Genomic DNA, 24,660 nt, shown 5'->3' with positions numbered 1-24,660 from the left:
TCATAAAGACAGCTCCAGACCTTTTTTCTCTCTGTGATTTGTTTTCCTAAGACATGTGGAGGACAACTGGTAACATACTGGATGATTTTGTCAGCAACTGTAAAGTTTTCCAAGCAGTGAAAGAGGTATTTTATGTCTCTGTGGTGCAGTGAGAACAGTGAATAGCAGCATCCCTTCTCACACCTGCATGATGAAGTAACTCTTTCCAGAGTCTAAGAATGGGTTACATCAGACACAAACCAGGAAATATTTCCATCTAAATATGTTGGCTGTGATTTTCAAGGGAATGCATATACCCGAATACCATTCAATTTCACCGTACATACAAAGGGTTAGTGCAGACTTTCATTTGTATGTTACAAGTAAGGAGGGAGATATAAAGTCTCTCCAGCTCTAGGGTGTAATTAAAGTAGATCAAAACCCTTTGCATCACTCCTGACATGGTTGTTCAAGGCTGCATACTGCCTAGAGATCTTCCATAATCTAACTAAGGAAAAGAGCAAATCTGCCTGAGACAGGTAGGGCTAGTGCTGGCAGTCAGTAGCATCCATGGGAATTAAAAAGGTAGACGGGAGTTTATTGCTGTTTTGGGACACACTCCTGAGCAAATTTGGCTTGAAGAAAGAGTTTTGCTTATCAACTACTTTCTGCATTGAGCAAGCAGCTGATAACAAGGCTGAGACCAGAACTGGATATGTGTTTGGAAATAGCAGTCTTCCCACCTGGGGCTTACAATTAAGTGAGTAAATTGCAATGGAAAGAGAACTTGAGTCGGCATGAGTACTTGTGCATGTCAACAGTGAGGTGCAGGTGACTGTCCTGCCTTGCTATCGATTGGCTTTGCTTGGTTAGAGATGCTGTGGTTGCCAGAGCACTGAAATGATTGTCTGCAATCCTTATCACCTTCCAAAAAGGGATGTTTTCAGAACTTACTGCATTCCAGAATGTTGCAGAGAAAGCAACAGTCCTTATTTCTGTCCTTAAAGCAACATAGATTTGGACAAAAAAAGGATTTAGAGAGTAGGAGCAGGCTTGAGGAGCTCTCATTTCACATTGAGAACTGAAACAGCCTAAAGTTAGTTTGTAGACTGGACTGACAAGACCGTACACTGTGTTCCCTGAAGCTCAGCTGTGGCTATGTGGAAAAGAATCTCTGGTCACTTAGATCTCCACCATGCCAAGACAGAAAATTAAATTGAAATTGGAAAAAATATGTTTGTGGTAGCTGAGGTGAGAGAGGATCTGATCTGTACAGATTCATAGGCTGATAGAATAACTTGACTGGAAGAGACCTCCAGAGGTTGCCCAGTTCAACCCCTCTTCTCAGAGGGGGTTCTAATAGAGCAGGTTCAGCTCTATGAGATTGCTTCTTGAGCAGTCAAGCTGGGAAGATCTCCAAGGACAATGGTCTCCTCTATAGTTTGAGTACCCTTCAGAGAAAAAAAGGCCTCCCTGATACCCTGGCAATGCCCCATGATGTAATTTGTATCTGATTAGTGCTTTCTCTATGCACCTCCCAGAAGAGTCTGGTTCCTTCATCATAGAGGCCTTCCTCATAGCAGCTGAAGGCAGCCAAAAGAGCTTCCCCTTGCTTTCTCATCCTCAAGCTGATCAAAGGCATGTCTCTCCTCTCATCAGACATGCTGTGCTCCAGCAGCTCGTTGTCTCACTGGCCTTCGCTCAACTCACTCCACAGGGTCAATGTATATCTTGTGCTGCTGAGGGGAGGCTTTGTGCCCAATGCACAGAGCTAACTGTGTGTCATGCAGTGGGACTCACTGATATTTAATATAAGCTGGCTGTAGTGGAGGATGCTGCTTAGGGTTTTCATCACCTCTGAGTCAGTAGGTTGGGAAAAAAAACAAAACTAGGAGGTCATATAATGGTGCAGAAAATACATCTGTAGTTCTTAGCCATCTTGTGGTTTGTTTGAAGAACTTCCTCATCTTGAGTTTGCAAAGTGACAGAGCAGCAGGTCATGGCAAATGATGGAGTACATTCCCTTGAATACTGAGTCATTTTAGAAATGTCATCAGCAAACTGAAACCTAGCTTGAGCAGCTGTAACAATAGGAAGAGGAGATAGAAAATGAAATAAATAGTTGTTAGATGGTTTGCAGTTGTCAAGTGGCTAATGGGCAGCAACTTTGAATTGGACCCATTCTTGCTCAGGCTTCAAACACAATTCATAAAAGGCAACTGGAAAGCTTCAAGAACTCTAAGCAAAAGGCTTGTCTTTCTAATATAGCCAAACAGCTATCCTGCAGCATACTTTCTGCAGCAGTGTTTCCTTGAAGGTCTAAGCCTTCTAACATCGTCTCCAAAGATATTAGGGTTCTCAGTTTCCATTTACTTTATAACTCAAATTTGTTGGGTTGACATCTCAGCCCAAGCACTTCAACACTCCTGCCATTGTCAGATCTACTTGCACGTTGCCTGACAATGATAACAAGAGTACAGGATGATAGAGAAAGGATAGACTGAATGGGAACAAGTCTGTGGTTAAGGAGAGGAGACACCTTTCTCCAGAGGAGGCCTCTTGCCAAGTGGGCAAATCATTTCCCCTTTGGGTCAAAATGCTCTAACAGATTCAGGAAGTCTGTATGCTGGGGAATACAAAAGGGCGGGCCAGACAGCACTGGGACACTTTCTGCTTTTCAGGCAAGTTTTGGTTTCTCTCAGAGACCAGGCATCCTGCATCTGCATGCACTGCAAGATGACAGTCATACTCTACCTGGACACGTGGAACACCAATTTTGTTTCACTTTTGTATTGTTTCCACTGACATGATTCAGGAGCATTAGATTGAAGCTATCAAAGTTTTACATCAACAGAGTAAAGTTAAAACAAAATCAGGCTCCCCAGATCATCATTGTCTGGAAGTAACTCATTTTCACTGTAGTTCATTTCTGCTCTTAGTCAGGATCAGTGACTCAGCCAACACAGGTTTGCCTGGCAGTGTGCAGCAAGGAGAGCCACATATTTCATATCCCCACTGATCCCATCAAAACCAGTACTCGAGGCCTATGCCTGAGGAAAATACTAGAGCATTCAGGTTTCTGAAAACAGGCAGATCAAGGCTAACCAAAGCTCAGCTGTCACTGAGACCTTGTGACATTGAGTTTGGGGAAGAAAACAGCTGTAAACTTCATAATACAGACCATGCTCAGCCATTTTATATGCATATAAGTAAATCTGGGCTGGATCAGCCAAAACAAAGCACTTCTTACAATTTCAAGTGTCCTAGGTCAGATCTCCACAGACCTTGTTTGATTGGTCACAAGTCTAATTTGCTCAGAGCCAGTCATTTACCTCATCAAGACAATCTTAGAAGCAGTGTTTCTTTTCAGTATGAAATAAATTCAGACTTCCTGCTGAGAATTTTCATGCCTCCATTTACAGCTCCCTTTGTCTTTGAAGACCTGGACCACCAAAGCCTCAGAATTCTTTCCCTTGGAAAAAAATTCCTTGATAGCAGCCACTTCTACTGCCAAAACCTCCAAGTTATCACCAGCCAGCTAGCAGCACAGCGTCTTTCACATAGACAGGCAGCAAGTTTAGCCTGTCCTAATGAAATCTCAGCAGTGCTGCTTAAAACAGAGCTGAGTCTCATCTATGAATGTTTTATTAAGTTTTGCTTCCCAAGTGGGCAACTATTTCAGATCTGGGAGAATGTATCTTCATATTTCCCAGTTTAGGTACTAAGCACTGAAAAGGAGGACAAATAAGCAGCCCTTCAAGATATAGTCGAAATTTCTGTCAGGGTAGCCCACATCCCTTTCACAGGGCTCTAACACCATGTTTTACATCATCCAGCATTTGAGTTTCTGATATTGGAAAGACAAGCTTGCAACTTTCTCTGCATTCCTCTGCATTTTGACACTGTCCTGCACGACATCCTTGTCTCTAAATTGGAGAGACATGGATTTGACGGAGGGACCACTCAGTGGATAAGGAATTGACTGGATGGTCACGCTCAAAGAGCTGCAGTCAATGCCTTGATGTTCAAGTGGAGGCCAGTGACGAGTGGTGTTTCTCAGAGTTTGGCATTGGGGCCAATGTTTTAACGTCTTTTTCGGCGACTTGGACGGTGGGATTGAGTGCACCTTCAGGAAGTTTGCTGACAACACCAAGTTGTGTGGTGTTGTGGACATGCTGGAGGGAAGGGATGCCATCCAGAGGGACCTTGACAGGCTGGAGAGGTGGGCCTGTGAGAACTTCATGATGTTCAACAAGGCCAAGTGCAAGGTCCTGCACACGGGTCAGGGCAATCCCAAGCACAAGTGCAGGCTGGGCAGAGAATGGATTGAGAGCAGCCCTGAGGAGAAAGACCTGGGAGTGCTGGTTGATGAGAAACTCCAGATGAGCCAGCAATGTACACTTGCAGCCCAGAAAGCCAACCGTATCCTGGGCTGCATCCAAAGAAGGGTGGCCAGCAGGTTGAGGGAGGGGATTCTGCTCTCGTGAGACCCCACCTGGAATACTGTGTTCGGCTCTAGAAGGACATGGAGCTGTTGGAGCGGGTCCAGAGGAGGGCCACAAAGATGATCCAAGGGCTGGAGCACTTCTCCTATGAAGACGAGCTGAGAAAGTTAAGGTTGTTCATCTCTGGAGAAGAGAAGGCTCCAGGGAGACCTTCTAGCAGTCTTTCAGTACCTGAAGGAGGCCTACAAGAAAACTGGAGAGGGATTTTTCACAAGGGCTTGTAGTGAATAGGACAAGGGGCAATGGCTTTAAACTGAAAGAGGGGAGATTTAGACTAGATATAAGGAAGAAGTTTTTTACAATGAGGGTGGTGAAACACTGGAACAGGTTGCTCAGAGGAGTTGTGGATGCCCCATCCTTGGAAGTGTTCAAGGCCAGGTTGGATAAGACTTTGAGCAACCTCATCTAGCGTAAGGAATCCCTGCCTGTGGCAGGGGGGTTGGAACTAGATGATCTTTAAGGTCCCTTCCAACCCACACGATTCTATGATTCTATGATTTTGTGATTCCCAGATCCATGTTCACTTGGGACATTTGTGCTTTGCCTGTGCCTTGCAGCTAGTGCAACTCTCTGTTTGCTCACAGGCAATAACTGAGGCTTGAGTGATGTGGAAAGAAGGCAGGAGAAGCCATCACTAACCTTCCCAATTGCATCCTCAGAACCTTTGCTCCTTAGCATTGCTATGCAAGTACAGCTGGCATGTTGGCAAGGCAAAAGTTCATTGTTCAGGAAACTAGCCATCTCTGGGATCACAACCATTGCCACTGACCAGCACTGCAGACAGAGAAGGGGAAAGAATCACTGCAACATCTTTGAGCCCACTGAGCTGTTCGTTCCCACAGTACTACTGTCTGTAACATTTCCACTACAACCTGTGCTTTGCATAGCCCGGAGAAGTTAAACAATATTACTGCTGCTTCGTAACAACGTGCTGAGGCAATGGTTTTGATGCAAGATCCCTCCCTCACTTCTGAACTGTGAAAAAAGGTACAAGCTTTCTCTGCCTAGTAAAGGCATGTCTGTGATGAAGGAATAGCACTTGGAAGAACTAAGTTTGGATTTTTATCTTTGTTCTTTTCATGGATTGCGGACAAAATTACTCTTCTTTCGCTTCCTGGGAGTTTAACTTATCTTCCTCCTCTTCCAGGGTCCTACTGACCCTGATGTGGGCTTCTTTCAATTATATAGTTACATTTTCAGAGTTGGAGCCTGAAGAACTGTGTTGCACGGTAAACTGAAGATTTCATTGGAGCCTCTATCACTGCTATTATCTTTTAGGAGATCATATCTTTTTAGGAAAAAAAACTCTTCCTACCTATCATCTTCTCAGGCCTAACCAGACTTGCCTGCCTGTTTCTACTGAAATCGTTATTACAACTGTCTGTACACATATGGCTTTTCCAGATCTGAGCTCTCCACATGTGCCTGGCATGGTGTTGAGTGGGCTTTTGATGGGGAGGTGCAGATTCTCTGCGATGCTTTTCAGAGCTGCCTGTGAATGCTGTGCTGATTGCCATGGCTACCTCATTGCCAGCACATGGTTAGTGAAGTTCATAGTGCTTTCCCAAGAAGGGCTCTCCCTTGGTTTACTGGCACGGGTGCTGAAATGCGTAGAGGTGAAGAGATGTGACAAGCTGCTCTGCAAGCCAGGGGGAGCGGGGAGTCCAGAAGTCCACTCCAGTACACTTATTACTGTTATCACCAGTATCTCACGTTTGTCATGCGATTTTGTTTCTTTCCATTGGTTTCTATTACTGCTCCTCCCCACAAATCCAAGGATGGCTGGCACACTGGAGGGAACATGTCTAGCAAGGCGAGTCCTCCTCTTCACCACTGCTCCAACTCCCTCCTCCCGTGCTCCCTCCACATATAGTATTGTAGTGATTACAGTTATATTACATGGAGCTAATGTAAACTAGCATTACACTAAAAAGACAGGTTTTTTTCCTTTCTGCCTGTAGCCAGTTATGTTTCTGACCTGGAGCAATCAGGCAGTTTAGATAACTGTTGTACGTTTGAGAAGTATCGCACTGTTAATATTTCAATATATGTCTCTTCACCTTACACACATATCTCAGCTTTTAAAACATCTGCACCAAGCCAGCAGGACCAAAAATATAATCCCATCCTTTCATTATGTAATGGCCTATATTCTCTTTTTAGCATGTTGTCATGTGCCTAAAGTCTTTGAGATGAAACCTTTCCTAGTATACCCTTTAATACCCATCTCTGCTGGGAGCCCTTATCTGCTATGAAAGAACAGAAATTACCAATATCAGTAAGATTAGGTCATTTTTACTTAGGAAGACATGGCATTTCTCACATTTCTCTAGGTATCTTATGAGTTTTGTGTGTAAGATGCAGAAACAATCTGCATAGCGAGAGCCAAAGATTAGAGTCAAAGATTACCCAGAAGGGAAGTAGATTAAAAAGAGATTTTAGATGAGAGAGGCATTCAGATACACAACACCCAAACACACACAGACACAGACACAGACATAGACACACACAGGGCTGAGGCAGCTCATTCCATTGTTTCTTATGAGTACTCTCCCCTGAAGGTGTGATGACATGCATTTTAAATCAAAGGACATTGAAAGAAAGAATACATTTGCAGCCACAGTTAAAAGCAACAACACTGCACATAAGAACAAAAGCAGATGGGACACATCTGTGTTGCTGGGGATCAAATGACATATGGCAGTGACATGCTTCACATTCTCAGAAATCTGCAAAATATACAAAGTAAGGTGGGTGATTTTTATAGCTACTGAAGCATTGGAATGTGCCACGTTCTTTTAAGTGCTGTTACCATTCCAATTCTTTATGCTGATGAAGCTGCCTGTGAAACAATCTGCGTTTTCTCCGATACTACTCCTGTTACTTCCCCCATAATTCATAATTGCATATTGTGTGTGTGTGTGTCTTCCTGTGATCGTCCTATTTGCATTCTCAAAGAAATAGATAAAAATCCCTGTAAGAGTACAGTGATAAACTAAAAAGAAAATAAGCAATAGAAGAGGATCTGTAGTAGAAGAGTCTGCAGGTTGTTAGGAAAATACTTGGAAGTTCTAGGATTTAGCTCTTATACCTACAAGTTTTCCTAATGGCTTTTTGTTCTGTAAATGCTCCATTTACAACAAGATCATATACAATCATTACACAACAAAATATAACATTACTTCTCAATATAATGACACTATTTTTCAAAAAAAGGCCAGAATGCCACTCAATTTCTTTTAGGAAACAGTAAAACAAACAAACAAAACCAAAAACAGAGAGAATGTGACAAAGCAATAATACGAGAGAAAAAAAATGACAGATGCAGTGAAATACCTGCAGAATGTACAAGGGGAGTGAATAAATGCCACAACGACAATATTGCTGCAGTTTAGGACCTTTTATAAAGTAGCAGGGGACAAAATATTTAAAAGCAACAATGTGATGGACCAGGATATGCTGTTGACTTTAACTTACTGTGCTCTGCAACGAGGTTGTATATGCAAATGATGCTAGGAACTGTTTTGAGAAGGGAAGAAATAGAAGGCATGTTTTGCAATTCAGAGACATGACATGCATACATTTAATATAAAGTAATACGGTATTTCATCTGAGAACGACCTCGAGGTACCAATAACTCCCATAATCATGTATGAATAAAGTAATAACTTGTGTGTAAGGCTCAAGCCTCTGCCAAAAGAAATGGGTAACAGCTAGAAAACATTCAGCTAGCAGCAAAAAGTTCAAAGATCATGAAAACAAAACCAGGGAACACTACAAACCAAATGTTGAATAGTCAATAAATACCATGGTCAATAAAGGTACAGTGGCTGAAAACCTCTTGAAAATCCATGCCCTTCCACCTAGCCTCTTGTTAGTATTTAGTCACGTTGTGGTTTAGCCTGGCCAGTAACTAAACGCCACACAGCTGCTCACTCACTCACTCTCCCCTGCTCCCAGGAGACGGGGAAGAGAATTAAAGGAGAAGAGGGAAGGAGACTCCTAGGCTGAGATAAGAACAATTTAATAATAATAATCACATATGAGTATATGTATGTATAATAATAATAATGTATACAAACAAGTGATGCACAGTGTAATTGCTCACCACCTGGTGACCAACCCCTTTCTTGTCCCGGCAAACGATCCTGAAACAGGTAAGTCCTGACACCGCAATCCTGGATGAGTAAGAGGGCCCAAAAGAGAAAAAGAGAGAGAGAGCGCTCCAAGAGCTCAGGCCCAAGAGCAAAAACTCTTCTTTCTAGTCAATCCTCATCTACATGCTGGGCATGGCATTGTATGATATGGAGTACTCCATTGGCCAATTTAGCGCTCAATCCTAAGTCTAAGTTCAAATCATAAGGGAAGTTGTGGACCCTTTGTCCAGGCTGTGTTCCCCCCCACCCTGTTGAGCTCCTGCACACTGGCAAAACATGAGAAGCTGAAAAGTCCCTGAGACCTCAGTGCCAACTATAAACATCAGTGCGCTGTCAGCGTTCTTCTCAGAGCAAGTCTCAGACTAAAACCAAAACACAGAGCTCTTCTGGCTGCTAAAGAGAACGAACTCTGTCCCAGTCAAATCCAGGACAAGCTGTTATGTGGCTCACACCGGGGATGCTCAGTCAAGGAGTTGACCACTTTTGGATCAAATCTGGGGAACCGGCAAGGGCTGGACTCTTGCCTTGTAGCTCAGGGAGCTCTGCGTCCAAAGCAGAGCAGGAAGATTGACCAGCCAAGACCAGATATGACAGCACAGTTCCTAGTAAGAGAGAGGGCATCTGCCTTCCTGGGGATGGCATATGGGTAGTCTGGCCAGACCTAGCTGCAATTTTGACAGCCATTCCTACTAGACAATGCTAAACAGCGTTTAGCTCCAACAAACTTCCCTGATCTGAGCTCAAACCCACAGAACAAACAAGGAGTATTCTGGTGGCACAGTGGGGAGGATGGGACGACACTTGAGCATGGAAGAAGTAATCCATGCCAAGAGGATCCCACTCGGACAGTCAAGGTGGAAGAGATATTTGTTGTTAGCCTGCAACTGTGTGCCTAGAGCCCTGTGTCTTCTCAACAAGCCAAGTAAGATTGTAAATGAATTAACGGGTGCAACCAGTGAAACCATACACAGCACACAAGGAAGAAGGAAGAGCTTCACTAGTTTTAATCAAGTGTCCCTTTTCCTTTTCCTTTTCCTATTTCTTGTTATTTTTTATGCTATTTATTTATTTGTTTGTTTGTTTTTAATTTCTTTTTCTTTTTCTCTTTCATTTTTTTCCTACCAAGAGGTTTAGGGTATTTATTTTGCTTTTACCGTTGTAGCCAGAGCAAGTATGTGAGTTACAGTAGGATCATAGGTCAGCATAAAACATGCAGGCCAACTGAGGCTGGTCTCCTTGCCATCACTGGCAAAAGGACATGAGAAATTCAGTTTGAGCTTGAGCTTGGGCATGCACAGCTGCTGACTTGGAGCTGACATCAGCCAGTACCAGCTTGATCTACTTTAATTGCAGTGTCTCAGAGAATTCAAACCCCTTTATAGACACCACGAAGGCTCACTATGAGTATGAGACACCATCTGTGCAAGCCTCATCAGAAGTGCCTCTCTCCCTCTACCTATGAATCTATACTTTCTCCAAATGCACGGATGCAGTTGTTAACTTTCTTCTAGGTTTGCTCTGAGGAGGTGTCTGCACTTTTTTTTTTTAATTGTCCTGGTTTTGACCGGGACAGAGCTAATTCTTCTTTTCAGCAGCTAGAAGAGCTCTGTGTTTTGGTTTTAGTCTGGGATTAACTATGAGAAGAATGTTGATAGTGCACAGGTATAGGCTGGGCAGAGAATAGATTGAGAGCAGCCCTGAGGAAAAGGACTTGGGAGTGCTGGTGGATGAGAAGCTCAATATGAACCAGCAATGTGCTCTGGCAGCCCAGAAAGCCAACCGTATTCTGGGCTGCATCCAAAGAAGCGTGGCCAGCAGGTCGAGAGAGGTGATTCTGCCCCTCTACTCTGCTCTCGTGAGACCCCACCTGGAATACTGTGTTCAGCTCTGGAGTCCCCAACATAAGAAGGACATGGAGCTACTGGAACGAGTCCAGAGGAGGGCCACAAAGATCATTTGAGGGCTGGAGCACCTCTCCTATGAAGACAGGCTGAGAGAGTTGGGGCTGTTCAGCCTGGAGAAGAGAAGGCTCCGGGTGATCTTATTGCAGCCTTCCAGTACTTAAAGGGGGCCTACAGGAGCCTCCCAGAGGAGGGCTGTCGTGGTTTTTGGACTGAGGGTTGAGACAAGAACCGAAAGGGAGCACCCACCAAACATGGTCCCGGGCAAAACATCACTCAGGCTTTCTTAATAAAACAAAACAATTTATTAACAGTTACTAAACAAAAGACAAAAGGGAACGAAAACCGGTTACTTGAGAGGAGAAAGAGAAAACAAGGCCAGATCTTAAAACAACAACCTCCCCACCCCCTATTTTCTTTCCTTCCTGGCTCTACCTCACCCCCGGCGGCATAGGGGGACAGGGAATGGGGGAGTGCAGGTCAGTTCATCCATGCTGTTAACTGCCGCGCCTTTCCTAAAGGAGGAGGAGTCTTTACACCATTTTTCCCTTGCTTCGGTGGATCCCCTACTCACGAAGAAAAAGTCCCCAAACTTTTCCAGTATGAGTCCTGCCCGCAGGATTGCAATCCTTCCCCATGGATCGCACCAGTTTGGGCTTTACCAGTCTCGGCCTCTTAGGGAGCTGCTGCCACTCGCGTCGGCCGTCCCACGGATTCCAGATGCCTCCACGACCTCGTCGTGCATTCCATGCCCCATTGTTAACAGTACCTGGTCGCGCATCCCCTGCTCCACGACCTCTCCCGGGCTCAGGCATCTCCTTTCCGACGTGGGTTTCTCCACGGGCCACGAGTGGGTTTCTGCTCCGCCGAGTACACCCTGGCTGCAGGGGGGCCGCCTGCCATCTCACACCGATTTGCAAGGGAAGCCTCAGCTCCAGTACACCTCCTCCTGCTCCATCTTGGCTGACCCGGTCGTTGTGGTTGTTTTCTCGTAGATATTAATCCTCTCTGGGGAAGCTCGGCCCGGTGGGCACCCCGGGAGCGGGGCGCTTACCGAGTCCCCCATGTGGCTCCCCGGCGCCATCTTGAGCACATGGCGCCGGCCCGGGCCCGGGCAGCCGCCCGGCCCGGGAGCCGGGAGCGAGGGCAGCGCCCTCCTGCCCTCTCCTCCTCCTGAGCAAAAAGCCCCTTTCCCGCCCCTTTGTCTCAACTTAAATAGGGCAATTCGCAGAGGCGCCAATTTGGCTCAACCTCCCCCGGGGGGGATGGGACTCAGATCTGGTGGCACAGGGAGCAAATCCCCTCCCCTGCCACCAGAACACCCCCCCACACATCAAACTATCACAAGGGCCACGAAGATGACTTTTATTAGTTGAAATTAAAAAAAAAAAGTAATAATATTAACAATAATAAAAACAATAATAGAATATACAAATGAGTGATGCACAGTGCAGTTGCTCACCACCTGCTGACCAATGCCCAGCCCGTCCCCACCAAGCGATCTCAGAGGAGAGAAATCCTGAAAATGCCAAAAGAAAGACAGCTTCCTGGCCAACCTTCATCTATATACTGAGCATGACTTTGCATGATATGGAGTATCCCATTGGCCAACCTGGACCTAAGCCCAAATCCTAAGCCAGGAATTGTGGGTCCATTGCTCTGCCTGTGCTCCCTCCCAGCTTCTTGTGCACCTGCACACTGTCAAAGCAGTAGATCATGGGACTCTTAATCCCAGGGTCGTGGGTTCGAGCCCCACGTTGGGCGCCAAAAAGGACTGTCGTGGTTTAGGCTGATCCAGCAACTAAACTCCATGCAGCTCTCCCACTCCAGTAAAATGGAGAGGAGAAAAATATAATAAAAGAGCTGAGGGTTGAGACAAGAACAGAACAGCACCCACCAACCACGGTCCCAGGCAAAAGAGGCTGTTTCCTTAAAGCAAAACAGTTTATTAACAGCTACCTACAAAGAGAAAAGCAAACAAAAACGGTTACTTGAGAGGATAACAAGAAAACAAGGCCAGAACTTAAAATCAACACCACTCTCCCCCTTTGCATTTTCTACCCTTTGCATTTTCTTCCCGGCTCTGCCTCCTCCCCAGCGGCACAGGGGGGCAGGGAATGGGGGAGTGCAGGTCAGTTCATTCCATGCTGTTACTGCCGCTTCTCTTAAAGGAGAAGGAGTCCTTACACCATTGTCCCTTGCTCCAGTGGATCTCCTACTCACAGGGAAAACGTGAGGTTCTACCCGCAGGAGGCAAATCCTTACCCCATCGGTCTGCTCCAAGTGCGGGCATTACCAGTCTTGGACTTTTAAGGAGTTGTTGCCACTCGCTCTGGCGTGGATCATCATACAAACTTTAAGTGCTTCTCCGTACAGACTTAGATGCGTAAATGCGCCTAGACCTGTGCCCATGATTCACAATAGTCTCAGGCTCAGGCATCTCCTTTAACAAAGCACCTCCCCATTGGCAGGGGTTGTCCCACAGACTCTAGATGCGTACTGTACTCAGGCTCTGGCATCTCTTCTCGACGTGGGTCCTCCATGGGCTGTGAGTGGGTCTCTGCTTGCTCCACCGAGGACTGGTTGCAAGGGGCCGCTTGCAAGGGGGACTCAACCGCGGCACACGTGTCCTGTTCCATCTTCACTGACCTGGATAATCTTGTGGCCGTTTCTCAGATCTTAGTCTTTTATGGGAGAACTCGGCCCGATGGGCACCCCGGGAGCGGGGCTCTCCCCAAGTTCCCCAAGCAGCTCCGTCGGGGCCCCATTCCCAGTGGATGGCCCTGGCCGGGCGCCGGGGAGCAGGGACCGTGCCCCCCTCCCTTCTCCTGCTCCTGGGCAAAGGCACACCTTTCCGGTTCCTTTGTCCGGACGTAAATAGGGCAATTCGCAGAGGCGCCGATTGGCTCAAGCCCCGAGGGGGATGGGAGTCCGGTCTGATGGGCAGCTTCTGCCACCCGGACCTCCCCCCCACATCAAACCATGACACATGGGAAGTTAAGAAGTCCTTTATTTCTTAGCAACAACTAAAAACATCAGTATGTTATCAACGTTCTTCTTATACCAAATCCCATACTAAATCAAAAACACAGCGCTATTCTAGCTACTAAGAAGAAAATTAATTCTATCCCAGCTGAAAACAGGACAGTCAGTTACTTGTACTTTCCTATTACATACATAGGCAAGTAAGTCTGGCATTGCTTTTCGGGGTCTGACTTGGCAACTTTAAATAGACATTTACCTTCAAGCCTAGTTTAAAAGATGAAACAATGCCACTGCTTTTGGTTAGATTTCTTTGTCTGACAGGCAGGTGGTGGTAAATCTTATTCTAGCATTGCTCCTGAGAGATCCAGGCTTCCTCATCACCAGCAAACACTCCATCTAGCACACAGAGATGTAGTGTCACAAAGCATTAGCACAAGCATTAGAGGGGAAAAAAGCAAAAATCTCTCTGGAGTATGTAACGTTAAGTATTTGAAGATTATAATTCAAAGGAAAAGTCCATGAAAATGTGAGTCTGACTTGTCATCCACCTCGATTCCTTTCCCAAAGCAGCTGTAGCTGAGATGACAGTGTGATTAGACTAGCCAGGTCTTTGTGGTACCAGCAGCTGCCATGGCTATTTGCCAGGACACCCCAAAGGCTTCACTGCTTCTGAATCTATGTAATTTTGTAAGCAAAACCATGCAGCACACAAACATGTGGTCACCAATGCGAACTCAGCAGGCTAAGAACAGATCAGCTAACGCTACGTTAACCATTTTGGGTACAAGAGGTTGCAAAGTAATAGGATTACATTACAGAGGGGAGAGTTAAAGAAAGAATGGAAAACCAAGTGCAAGACTCCAGTACTGGGCTACTTCAGCTCATGAAATTTAACAGGGAAAGAGGCCTAGCTTCAGTGTTGTTGGAGCACACAGTACAAACACAGCTTTCCAAAGCACACAGCAAAGGGTTATGCTCCGATCTCTCCAAGCCAGACCTCCCTTGAGGGGGCTGCTTTAATGCACCATGACAGCGATGGCAGCAGGACACTAGCAGCCCAGCTGCTGGTGAAGGGCACTTTTGCCTTGTAAAAGCTGAGGCAGCCAATTTGAAAGGAAGGTTAAAGGCAAATATTACATAAGTACTCAAGATGAGAACGGTAGTGCAGGCAGTCATTTCTTCCCTAAAGCACAGGAACACGGAGAGGTGGTGGTGGTGGGGTTGGCAGGTGACTGAAAGGGCAGCAAATTTGCTCAAAACACAGAGCCTTTTTCCATAGAACAATGCGTTGCAATTTTCACTGGTTTCCTTTCCACAGAAAGATCTTATAAGGGAGTTGAGGTCTGCTGAGGCACTGGAAAGCAAGTACTAAGGCCATAACAGAGAGCCTAAATCACCACCTTGCAGGGAAGCTTACTTAAGCTGGTGAAGGAGAGATACTGTGGCCAGAGCTTTTCTTTGCTGATGGTGAAAACATAGCATCCATACTGACATGTTAGCAAGGGCTATTAGAGCAGCAGGCTATTACAGCATTTACCCCTCTGGATCCCCATGACTATGTAATGTATTATGCAAGAGCAGAGAGGACCCATGAACTTGATGTATTGGTATAACTTACCAAAATAAAAAAAATTACTTTTCCTTGTTGTTGACCAGGATCTGCCACACTGGGAAGCCACAAACTACTCTGTTTAGTATCAGGAAAAGTGAAGAAAAGACAAATTAAACAGACTCGAAAACTGTTTGTAAACTAACTTTATTATTAACTTTAAAAGGCATAGCTGCTCTTTGGCCAGCAGCTTATTCCAGGCTTGAAAGGTTTGCCAAGTACAGAAAGAGCCTGGAGAAGGCGAAACTGGTCGTTACTGTTTGTTTGCATTGTCAAAAAGATGTTTATCATAACCAGTGTGAGAGCAGTCCAGGTCTCCATGTGCAGAGTTCTGCCCAAGAGTTGAAAAACGTCACACACACAGACTGGGAGCTGCAGTGGCTAAAAAATGCTTCAGTCCAAAGTGATAATAATTTAGAGTGCAGATTCCCTGCCAGAGATTGGATTTCTACAGTTCAGGGAACACGCACTCATGCTGACAGGACTGGTTTGGCCTTAGGGAACCTGCAGCCCATGACCCTCACTCTGTTAGATGCAGCTTTTCGGTAGAGCTCAGGCTGCCACTTTCCAGCCCACCAACACCTACACTGTTTTGGGCGATCCAAGCTCCTGGGCAGTGGGTCCCGGTGTCCTGGGTTTGGCAGAGATAGAGTCGATCTTCCAGTGGAAAAGTGGGAGGGGCACAGCACGGGCAACTGACCGGAATGAGTCATAGGGCTGTTGACACCATATGCGTCATGCCCCGAGTCCATAAATCGAGGGAGCTCGCCGCGGGAGGGGCTTTTCGCATCGTCGTTGATCGCCAGGGGCTGGGCTGCCCGGGGGCTCCGAGTTCTGCGGTCAGCGCGGTGAGCGTTTGTACCGCTCCTTTGGTACTGCTCTCTTTTTATCATTTTTGTTATTACTCTTTTCTTGGTCTTTTGCACCATTCTGTTAAATCGTCCTTATCCCAACCCACATGTTTTACTCTGTTTCTTCCGATTTTCTCCTCCTGTCCCGCCGGGGGGAGGAGTGAGCGAGCAGTGGAGTGATTGCTGAGCTGCTGGCTGGGCTAAACCACGACAGTCTCTACCTTCCTGTGGGTAGAGACTCAAGCCAGCACTGCTACCCTGCCCACCCGTGGTTGTTGTGACAAGGAAGCCTGGTCACACAGGTTAATGGATGCTCTTCACACCCACTCCAAAGCTGGGGAACAGGGGCATCTTGCAATTTAAGCATAGACTGAAATTCTGCTAGTCTTCAACATGCTCATGTGTTTGCATGACAGTTTCTATGTTGAGATTTTTCCAAGTGGAAGCTGAGTTAAGCATGTAACACTAGAAATTCAGTATCATTATACCTACCTGTCAAATACTCAAGCCTTCATACCACCACCTCATTAGGTGTTAACAAAGTGTGCTGCCATCAGATGGAAAAAGGCAAGGGAAGTAACCCGAAGCCTGGAAAGTCTGCCACACAAAACTGAAGAGGGTATGAAGAAGGCTTGTTAACTGTTTCCTGAGAAAAGAGCCTGATACATCAGCTCCAAGAAATAAGAATACTTGTTACTCATGCTGGGCAAACACAATATGGCCAAGTAATACCAGCACTGGCTTACAGCGGTGAGTCTCTAGGAAATAAGAGCAAGCAAAGCAAAGCACTCTGACAGCCTTTCAGGAAACTATCTGGTGTTTTTGGAGCCACATCTCCACTGACCATCAGCAGAAGGGGCACCAAGGAAGGGGGGTCATTTACTCAGAGCTGCAAAGACTGTTCAGTAGTTTCTGGGTGTTAGTGATGAGCTAGAGTGCTAGTAGTTACTGTCTTTTAAGAGCTTATCAGTTACGTATGCAGAAAAGCTGTGCCTGCAACATCAGTCTGCAGAATTTTGGGGATATTTTCTGGGAACCGCTTTCAATTTACAAACTTATTAAGAGGGTTTGTTCAACAAAACAGGCAAACAAGGGAGACAGTGTGACCAGCCCAAATGACAGATGCCTTCTTTTCTTTCCCCTAGTCTCTCAGCAGGGCGAAAGCCAGAGACGCTTGTACCGAGAACTGCTGAGAAACTACAATCGTCTTGAACGACCGGTAGTGAATGACTCCCAACCCCTTGTAGTCGAGCTCCAGCTTTCTTTGCTGCAGATAATTGATGTGGTAAGTTACTTGCTGTTCTTTTCTCTACAGCACCCGTTCAGCGTAAGAAATCTGATCTTTTATGTAGGGACTGTACTTTTCCTCTTAATCAGGCTATCAGAAATGAAAGCAGACTATCTTTGGCTAATCATTCTCCCTAAACACTGGAGTACATGCTTTAACACTTTGGAGGAGTCAATATCCTTCTGAAAGCACAGCCATCTCTGATACAACATGAACTGCAAGGAGATTAATTATGTAGTTTTTCCGTTTGTTTTAAACAGAAATAAGAATTCAATAAATTAGAAGCCATGTGTTACTACAAATTATTAAGGATACGTTCTTCTCAGGGCCATGCAGGATGCAATAACTGAAGACCATGTGCAACGTTCAAAGCTATTGTCACTGCACTTACACTTTTTCTTTAGACACTATAACGGCAATGGCCTCTTCTCCCATCATGTCTTTACCATGCACTGCAGTTGAAGGAGCCTGTCCTGAGATGAGGTTAGAAGTATATAAAAGCAACACCTGGAGACACAGCCCTCTGATTGTCTTGACTGCAACATGCTTTTTCAGAATTGGAGATTTGACCCATAGAGAATTTTAACATAGTGACCCAAATCTCTTTTTTTATCATGAAGAGTATTCTATATGATAAAATATGATATATAGAGAGAATCTCTTTTGTCCACATGGAAAAAAACAAGCCAGCAGAAATATTTTTACTACCTTCACCCTATCAACACAGCAAACAGCTGAACACGGTAGTACTCCTTTCCTCATCTTACCCTTTCCATAGACAGTATTATAGAATCATAAGATCATACAATTGTTTAGATTGGAAAAGACCTTGAAGATCATTGAGTCCAACCATTAACCTAACACTACCAAGTCCACACTAAACCATGTCCCTAAGCACCACATCTACAACATCTTTTAAGTACCTCTAAGGACGGTGACTCAATCACTTTCCCGGACGGCCTGTTCCAATGCTTGACAACGCTTTCCTAATATCCCATCTAAACCTTCCTTGGTGCAACTTGAGGCCATTTCCTTGTCCTAGTGCTCCTTACATGGGAGAAGAGACCAAAACGCATCTCACTGCAACCACTTTTCAAGTAGCTGTAGAGAGTGATATGATGTCCCCTCAGCCTCCTTTTCTCCAGACTAAACTACCCCAGTTCCCTCAGTTGCCCCTCATAAGACTTGTGCTCTAGACGTTTCACCGGCTTTGTTGCCCTTCTTTGGACACGCTCCAGCACCTCAATGTCTTTCTTGTAGTGAGTGGCCCAAAACTGAGCACAGTATTCAAGGTGCAGCCTCACCACTGCTGAGTAGAGGGAGACGATCGCTCCCTACTTCAGCTGACCACACTATTTCTGATACAAGCCAGGATACTATTGGTATTTTTAGCCACCTGGGCACACTGCCAGGTCATACTCAGCTGGCTGTCAGCCAACACCCCCAGGTCCTTTCTGCCTCTTCCTTGATGGTCTGATTTCCAATAGACCGCCACTTTTATGGAGTGAACAAGGAATAGAGAGATGTGCAAACCTTTGTGCAGTTCCAAACCAATTTCAAATATGTAAACTTTTTAAAGCTCTTACAGTCTTGCTGAAAATGGATAGTGCACCAAGTACTCTCCTTGGGCGGGTAAGCAGGACCCTGAAAGTCCAGCCCCCCAGCATTGAGCAGTACAAATGGCAGGTCCAGTCAGTAGTGGTGCTCCTGGAAGCAGGCAGCAGTCACTTGGGCAGAGTAAGCAACTTTTTTTTTTTTTTAAATGTTAGCAACTGGATAGAGCTGGAAGAAAGAGGAGATCAGTACTCTCAACTAAAGTCACTCATTCATGGCAGGAGCCATGAATGTAGTCCTTTACATGAATGAGAGAGTGGAGAAATTGTAGAGCTAATTTCAAGTAAATTTCAGCAAGCAATTCCAGATTTAGCAAAGGTGTCTTAACTCCAAAGATCTGGCTCCAGCCTTTCTTTTTCTGATGGTGTTTTCTTGCAGTGATTTGAAGGTTGAGGGTGGTAAAGAGGATTTTTCAGCCTTAGGGCTGTGACTGTACATTTTCGAAGTCAGTTAGTCAGGAATTGTTACATAAAACCTTTTTTTTCAGTTAGGTTTCACGTTCATGTGTAAAACCCATCCTTTCAGGAAATCAGCATTTCTTTAAGCACTATCTATGCCTATTACAAGAAGTTTAATTCCAGTCTTCCCTTTTGATTGTCCACAATAGGAAAGAGGTAAGTTAAATAGTCACACATACTAGCAACAAAGCCTTGCTACCGTCCATCTCTGTACACACTACCTATGCTAGAAGTTAATCAGCTCAGAACATTAATGACTTGTCCCAGGCTCATGGTCTTGCAAACTGCACTCATGGTGTTTTTAAAAAATCTCCAGAGTCACCTGAAGTGTTTATCTTGCATTATGTAAAAGGGAGCCTGTCCCCTCTGAGGAGAGACAGAAAATCCCTGGCAGTCGAGTCCCTGTAGTAGAAGAGTCACTGTGGCATCAACAAGTGGCTAAACCAGCTTGAAAGACTAGAATCATGGAATGGCTAGGGTTGGAAAGGACCTCAAAGATCATCCAGTTCCAACCCCCCTGCCATGGGCAGGGAAACCCTCCATCACACCAGGTTGCCCAAAGCCCCATCCAATCTGGCCTTGAACACCCCCAGGGATGACACATCCACAACCTCCCTGGGCAACCTGTTCCAGTGCCTCACCACTCTCAGAGTGAAAAATTTCTTCCTTATATCCAATCTAAATCTCCCTGCTTTCAGTTTAAAGCCATTGCCCCTTGTCCTATCACTACATGCCCTTGCAAAAAGTCCGTGTCCAGGTTTCTTGTAGGCCCCCTTTAAGTACTGGAAGGCTGCAATAAGATCACCCCAGAGCCTTCTCTTCTCCAGGCTGAACAGCCCCAATTATCTCAGCCTGTCTTCATAGCAGAGGTGCTCCAGCCCTTGGATCATCCTCGTGGCCCTCCTCTGGATCCGCTCTAGCAGCTCCACGTCCTTGTGTTGGGGACTCCAAGTCCACAAAACGCTGCTCCCATGGGTCCCCAAATCAGGAAGCAATGTAGAAATATGCCAGCAGCAAGCTGATAATGAGCATGGACACAGCCCCTTGGCCTCCATGGCCAGCTGGACAGACTGCAGCATCTGGATGCTCCAGCTGCTGAAGAAAATGTCTGTTTAAAACAGGGGTCATGATAGCCACAGTGTTGTAAAGAGTAGCAGGCAAGGTACAGAGAGAGGTAACCTCTAATAGGTGACACACCATGAGGCAAACCAAGTGGGCACATCTCTGTTCACTCAGATGAGAGGCTGGGAGTGAGTAGACTGCCTGCTCAGCTGCCCTGCCTGGCACAAGACAAGGCAGCTGATGCACAGTTGCTTCTCACTCAGGGATGGGGATAGACAGCATCACAGCATCACATCTTGGTAATGGTGTATGTACTAGCAAAGCTTAAAGCTGCTCTGAGGACTTGTGTGTCCAGCATGCTCTGTGACCATAACAGAGCAGAGTGCTAGGCAAGGTCCCACCCTGAGGGAACTCCATGCACTATGCTCCCTAGAGAGGAAACAAGGACTCTGTACTCAGGGAAGTATGGTATGCGAATGCATACAACAGTACTGCTGGACTCACTGGGATGCTTTGCAAGTAGTCACTGCAATGAATGTGAGACAGTGGATGGTGTACTGGTTTTCCTGTGGGAGGAAACAATGTCAAGAAGATGAAAACAAGTCTCCTGTATCGTGAGTTAGGCCGCTCTGGCAACTAAACCCTACACAGTCCCTCTCTCACCCTCCCCCACCCCCAGGGATGAGGGAGAGAATCAAAGAGGAAAAAGAAAAGAGACACGTGGGTTGAGATAAGAACAATTTACTACTACCGCTACCAATATATATATAAACACAGATATGTATGAGGATAAACATATGCAAACGAGTGATGTACGATGTAATTGCTCACCACCCCTTGACCGAGGCCTGTCTCGTTCCAAAACTGCAATCCCAAAATGGATAAAACTCGATACCGTGATCCCGGATGAACGGGAGGCCCCAAGACAGAGAGCGAGAGAAAGAGAAAACACTCTGAAAGCCGGAAAGTGAGAGTCCTGGAAGGGCAAAAGCCCTTCTTTCCGGCTGACCCTCACTCTTATACTGGGCATGACACTGCATGATATGGAATACCAATTGGCCAGTTTGGCCCTCAATCTTAAGTTCAAGTACAAATTGTAAGGAGAGTCGTGGACTCCTTGTCCTGGCCATGCTCCCCCCTTATCCTGTTGTGCTCCTGCACACTGGCAAGAACACGGCAAGCTGAAAGGTCCTTGAGACCTCAGTGCCAACTACAAACATCAGTGCGCTGTCAGCATTCTTCTCAGAGGAGCCTCTGAGTAAAACCAAAACACGGAGCTCTTCTAGCTGCTAAAAAGAAGAGTTAACACTGTCCCAGCTAAAACCAGGACACCTGTTTTGTTGTTGCAAGGAAGGAACAAGGGATCTGCCACTGATACTTGCAGAAATTCACTCCTTACCCTTGTCAAGACCTGGCATCACATCTAATGCACTTCTTTCTAGGACAGTTCCATGACATGCCTCTGTAAGTCTGTTTCTTACACATACCGTATTATAATATAACAAAATCTAAATTCACCTTCTGCAGCCAGCCTACTGAGAATATCATTGATGACAATCTAGATTCACTTTGCTACGTAGAGAGGAGAGTTCTGAGATCCCTGTGGTTTGCAAAATAGTAGTGACAAGTGACTTTACTTAAAATCTCACCTCCTCACATCTATTCAAAGAAAATTTCAAAGTGTGACTACCTTGGATTAGGTTTTCTGCTCCTACCAGCTTGTATTTGCCCACACAGGATCTGTGTGGTTTCCAGCACTCAAAGCCAGTGATCGTATTCAAAGCTGTGAAGAATATGTTCTCTGCTTGTTGCTGTTGTGGTAGACAAATGCAAGTAAGAGACTTCTTGTCATTAGGCTTAAGACTTTTTCTAAAATTATGTTAATTCACAACTACAAACAAGACAGACTTCTTAAATCCAGGAAACAAATGGGCAGAAAGAGGGGCAGTTACACCCCCTCAGGGCTCATTAAGGACAACCTCATGCTGAGTTGTCTCATATGTACACAGTTTCTGAGGGTCACTTTGCTTGGACCCTGCCCTCAACCCTTTCCTGGCAGAAGCCCGGCACTCCCTGTGCACAAGCAGGGCATTTGACTGGTGATTTCTCCCACAGAGCACTGTCAGGCCCTGCCAAGCCCTGCTGGGGCAATCCAGTGTATACCACATCCAAGAGCACCTGGAACAAGAATTTCCTTCTTGTTTTGTCTAAGAGCCCAGACAGTTGGTCAAACTAGAACAGTTAGAAAATGAGGCATGACATATTTCAAAGCAGAAGAAATGGAAGCGTTTTTCCCTTGGCTCAATGTGGTAGGAGCCTGCTCGGTAGAAACCACTTGTCATCACAAACGACTGTTTTCATAGCTCCTGTTGGCTTTGCAGAGGATCTTATCTGAGGGGATCCACATCCCTTATGTGGAAGCACTGGTGAGATATTTTTTAAAAAACCTAGTCTCTATTTTTCAGCTTTCCTTCTGTTAGTGATACTACTTACCATTATCCTTGGATCAGAGTGTCAGTACCACTGCACAATAGCCTCACTGCACTTGGTGGTCTACAGGAAAAGCTTGTTTTATTAGCTTTCTAGGTCACATGTTTCCTCAAACTGCAAGTTTAAATGTACGAAGAGAAAAAGAAACCAAGCAGTCAACCAGCAGAAGAGTATGAAGAAGAAAATCATGGCCAGACAAGAAATGCATCACACTTTTTTAAAAAAAACTCTAAAAAAAGAGCCTAATTTTAAGAAGAGTGCTGTTACGATTTAACTCCAGACAGCGACTAAACACTACACAGCAGCTCGCTCACTTTCCCCCAGTAGGATGCAAGAGAGAATCGGAAGAGTGAAAATGAGAAAACTTGTGGATTGAGATGAAGACAGTTTAATAGGTAAAGCAAAAGCTGTGCATGCAAGCAAAGTTAAACATTCACTGCTTGCCATTGGCAGGCAGGTGTTCAGACATCTCCAGGAAAGCAGGGCTCCATCACATATAGCCATTACTTTGGAAGTCAAACGCTATCACTCTGAACGTCCCCCTCTTCCTTGTTCTTCCCCCAGCTTTATACACTGATCGTGACATCATATGGTATGGAATATCTCTTTAGTCATTTGTGGTCAGCTGTCCCAGCTGTGTCCCCTCCCAACTTCTTGTGCACTTTCAGCCTGCTCACTGCTGGGGTGGTGCGAGAAGCAGAAAAGGCCTTGACTCTGTGTGAGCACTGCTCAGCAATAGCAAAAACATTCCTGTATTATCAACACTGTTTTCAGCACAAATCCGAAACGTAGCCCCATACTAGCTACTGCGAAAAAAATGAACTCTATCCCAGCCAAAACCAGCACAGTGCTACAACGTGGCTGCACAATGCTGCAGAGATAATAAATGCCTCAAAATCCCCTTCCAAAAAGCAAATGCACCTCTGAAGTTTTCTGTAACTACTCCATTTTTGCCTTTCAGAGACTGTACACAGCTAAGCACACTCGTTAGCCTTGTGCAAGAAGGAGCCGTCACACTGTCCCTGACCATGTTATCTTCTGCAGAGCCATGCCAAGGGTCTGACTGCTAGGGTCCCTGTGCCTAGCGAAGTCCTGTAGTACTGTTCTCCTCCATGTTGATCCTTCCAGCTGCCACTGACCCAGAAAACCACCCCAAGAGCTGACAGGTTGCCCGAGTATGTAATGCCACATGGTTGTTCAGGTGTTTTGTGGAAATTTCCTCCTGTTTCAGAGGGCTTAACAACTAGAAAAAGAGACTGTGAGTGTCCAGTGAGAAGCTGTTCTGATTTCAGCTTGGACAGAGTTCATTCTTCTTTTTAGCAGCCAGAAGAGCTCTGTGCTTTGGTTTTAGTCTGAGACTTGTTCTGAGAAGAATGTTGATCGTGCACTGATGTTTATAGTTGGCACTGAGGCCTCAAGGACTTTTCAGCTTCCCATGTCTTGCCAGTGTGCAGGAGCACAACAGGATAAGGGGGAGCATGGCCAGGTCCACAACTCCCCTTATGATTTGAACTTAGATTTAGGATTGAGTGCTAAATTGGCCAATGGAGCATTCCATATCATGCAACATCATGCCCAGTATAAAAATGAGGATTGACTGGAAAGAAGGGGTTTTGCTCTTCCAGAGGCTCTCACTCTCAGACTCTCGGAGTGCTCTCTCTCTCGTTCTCTTTTGGGGCCTCTCGCTCTTCTGGAATTGCTGTGTTGGCACTTACCTGTTTCAGGATCATTAGTATGGGATAGAATGGGCATTGGTCACCA

At 45.6% G+C, this 24,660-nt stretch overlaps 1 protein-coding gene across 1 annotated transcript in view; it reads left to right on the top strand.

Annotated features, from left to right (window-relative positions):
- LOC104380186 (neuronal acetylcholine receptor subunit alpha-7) overlaps nucleotides 1-24,660 on the top strand; it is an 84,136-nt gene that overhangs the window by 4,354 nt on the left and 55,122 nt on the right. The window contains exon 2 of the mRNA XM_086629404.1: nucleotides 17,133-17,272. Within this exon, the coding sequence (XP_086485530.1) occupies nucleotides 17,133-17,272 (140 nt within the window). The remainder of the gene's footprint in view (nucleotides 1-17,132; nucleotides 17,273-24,660) is intronic.

This window comes from Tauraco erythrolophus, chromosome Z (assembly GCF_009769465.1).
Source record: "Tauraco erythrolophus isolate bTauEry1 chromosome Z, bTauEry1.pri, whole genome shotgun sequence".
Lineage (NCBI taxonomy): Eukaryota > Metazoa > Chordata > Aves > Musophagiformes > Musophagidae > Tauraco > Tauraco erythrolophus.
This window is presented reverse-complemented; position numbering and strand designations above follow the sequence as displayed.